At 61.1% G+C, this 2,268-nt stretch overlaps 1 protein-coding gene across 1 annotated transcript in view; it reads right to left on the bottom strand.

Moving 5' to 3' along the window:
• The window catches only part of CTNND1 (catenin delta 1), a 16,270-nt gene continuing 14,002 nt past the window's right edge, over positions 1-2,268 (bottom strand). The window contains exons 13-19 of the mRNA XM_017730459.1: positions 2,210-2,266; positions 1,780-1,972; positions 1,575-1,689; positions 977-1,064; positions 579-626; positions 376-473; positions 1-228 (exon numbers count right to left, since the gene is read on the bottom strand). Coding sequence (XP_017585948.1) covers positions 124-228; positions 376-473; positions 579-626; positions 977-1,064; positions 1,575-1,689; positions 1,780-1,972; positions 2,210-2,266 — 704 coding nt within the window. The 3' untranslated portion in view covers positions 1-123. The remainder of the gene's footprint in view (positions 229-375; positions 474-578; positions 627-976; positions 1,065-1,574; positions 1,690-1,779; positions 1,973-2,209; positions 2,267-2,268) is intronic.

Raw genomic sequence — 2,268 nt, 5'->3', positions numbered from 1 at the left:
AAGGCTGGAGCAGGGGCAAGGGCGGAGGCAGGATCACGGCACCAGTGATTGCAGCAGCAGTGATTGGAGCAGGATTTGGCTGGCCAAGCACCCCTAAGAGCACAGCAGGATCTGTCACCACTGTCAGATTGGGCAGGACACCGTGGGACATACCGACACGGGGGAGGGCACAGCAGCATCTTCCTCTGCCTCCTCTACCTCGGGCTGAGACTCCTGCCCCTCCTCCTGCTGCAGACACACGGGGTTAGTAGGGGGCCATGGCATGGGGGGTGTTAGTTGTGGGAGCCCAGCTCTCCCCTCCTCTGCCAGCCAGGACAGCAGTGCGGCATTTCCTGCACCCATCCCACTCTTCCCGAGTTCAGGAGAACTGCTCACCATCAGCGGCGCTGCCTTCACCGGCTCCATCTCCCCGAGGTCACCGGATCGGTCCAGCGTCCTGCCGTGGTCCCTCTCGTTGAGCGTGGAATAGTTGTCTGGAGCAGGAGAGGGGACAGTCGGTCAGTCTGCTGCACCACCCCCGCAGCAGATGTGAACTCTGCCCCACTCCCCACATACCGAGGGAGGGTCCCCTCTCCTACCTGGTCCCATGTTGCTCATCTGGATCTCCTCCCGGGAGGATTTCTTGTCTACAAGCATGGGAGAGCACATCAGGGACAGTCCCTGCAGCCAGGAGCCGCAGAGGAACTGCTCCCTGCCCCAGCTGGGGGAGCCCGGGCACAGCTGCAGCTGCAGCTCTGTGACCCAAGGACACCACAGGACCTAAGGTGCCAGGCCCAAGAAGCCATCTAAGGCCCAAACTGACAGCTCTGATGTCCAGGAAAGCCACCCAAGTCCCAGACTGATGGCCTTGTGTGAGCAGCTCTGGCTGCCCGGGGAGCCAAAGCTGAAGAGCAGGGAGGGGACCAACACCAGCTGCCCTGGGTACCCATGAGGCAGAGGGACGATGGCGGGCACGGTGCTGAAGGTGGGCACATACCTGTTTTTTGGTTCCTGTCGATGAGAGGCAAGGTGCTGTCATCAAAGGAGTTGCCTCCCTGGGTCCGAGAGGCATTGCTCAGGTTCACCTACCATAACAGACAGTGACCACTCAAACCCTGGGCCCGGAGGCTCCTTCCCACCAGCACTAGCACAAACCCAGGAGCCCTCCCACGGCCCTTGAGGAAGGGGCCCAAAGTAACCAGAGGGTGCTGAAGCCCCCACTGCACCCCTGTCAGAATGGGGGGGCCTGCCTGGACCAGGGTAGTGCCCGGCCCTCCAGCAGCAAGGGCAGTCCCCGCTTTTGGGAAGGAAACTGAGCCTGGGAGAACCTCATTCTTCAGCACTGCCACAGCAGCACTTGGGGTGACAAAATTCCTGCCTCATGCTCATGTGGGACAGGGGCACAACACTTTACAGAGTGCTCCGAGCAGAGACTTCCTGCTGGCCATTGGCTGAAAAACAGCACAGGGACACCTCTGCGAGTGCCCAGTGCCACCAGCAGGGTGAAGAGCTGCAGGCCAGTACTGCCAAGCTCCAGGAACACCCTCCTCCCTGCTGCAGGACCCCCCACCAACCGCCCCAGGGCATCCCCGCACCTGGAAATCTGACTTCTTCCAGCCTTCCTTCTCAAGGGGCTTCCGCAGCTCCTTATAGCCCCAGACTGTCTGCAGGACGAGGGCGGCTGCCCGGACTTCTCTCTCTGAGCGGTTCCTAGGAAGAGGCGAAGGAAGAGATGTTTGGAAACCTGGAGACAGTGAAGTCCCTCTCCACCCCCAGCATCATCCTTTGAGCAGAGCCTACCCAGATTTGTTGATCAGCACAAGCTTCTCGATGCCCTGTGTTTCCCGGAGCTTCTTGGCCGCCTCGAGGTTGTCCACGATCACTTCATTGATGGTGTTGAGGATTGACACTACTGTGTCCTCAGAGAGGTTTTTGGCAGGGGTCTGCTGGCCTCCAGGCAGGTTCTTCACCAGGTTGGGGATGGCATGTTTGCCTGGGAAGGATAAAGAGCTGGGCATGAGCAAGCAGGCAACAGGACTGAAGGGAAAACCACCGGCAGGTGACCCATTGTGCTGCCCCTCTCTGCAGAGCTCAGCACTCTCTGCTCTGGGCGGGGGCAGCAGACAGAAGCTGGGCTGACGCTGTGCCCACGCACTTCCCCGGCAGCCAGGAGGAGGAGGAGGAAGCTCCTGCCTAGCCCGCGTGGGGACAGGGAGCGTGCCGTCCTCACCGATCAGCTCCTTGTTGCGCAGGTCCACAGCCAGGTTGCGCAGGGCCCCGGACGCCGCT

This window comes from Corvus brachyrhynchos, unplaced genomic scaffold, assembly GCF_000691975.1.
Source record: "Corvus brachyrhynchos isolate BGI_N302 unplaced genomic scaffold, ASM69197v1 scaffold323, whole genome shotgun sequence".
Taxonomy (NCBI): Eukaryota; Metazoa; Chordata; class Aves; order Passeriformes; family Corvidae; genus Corvus; species Corvus brachyrhynchos.
This window is presented reverse-complemented; position numbering and strand designations above follow the sequence as displayed.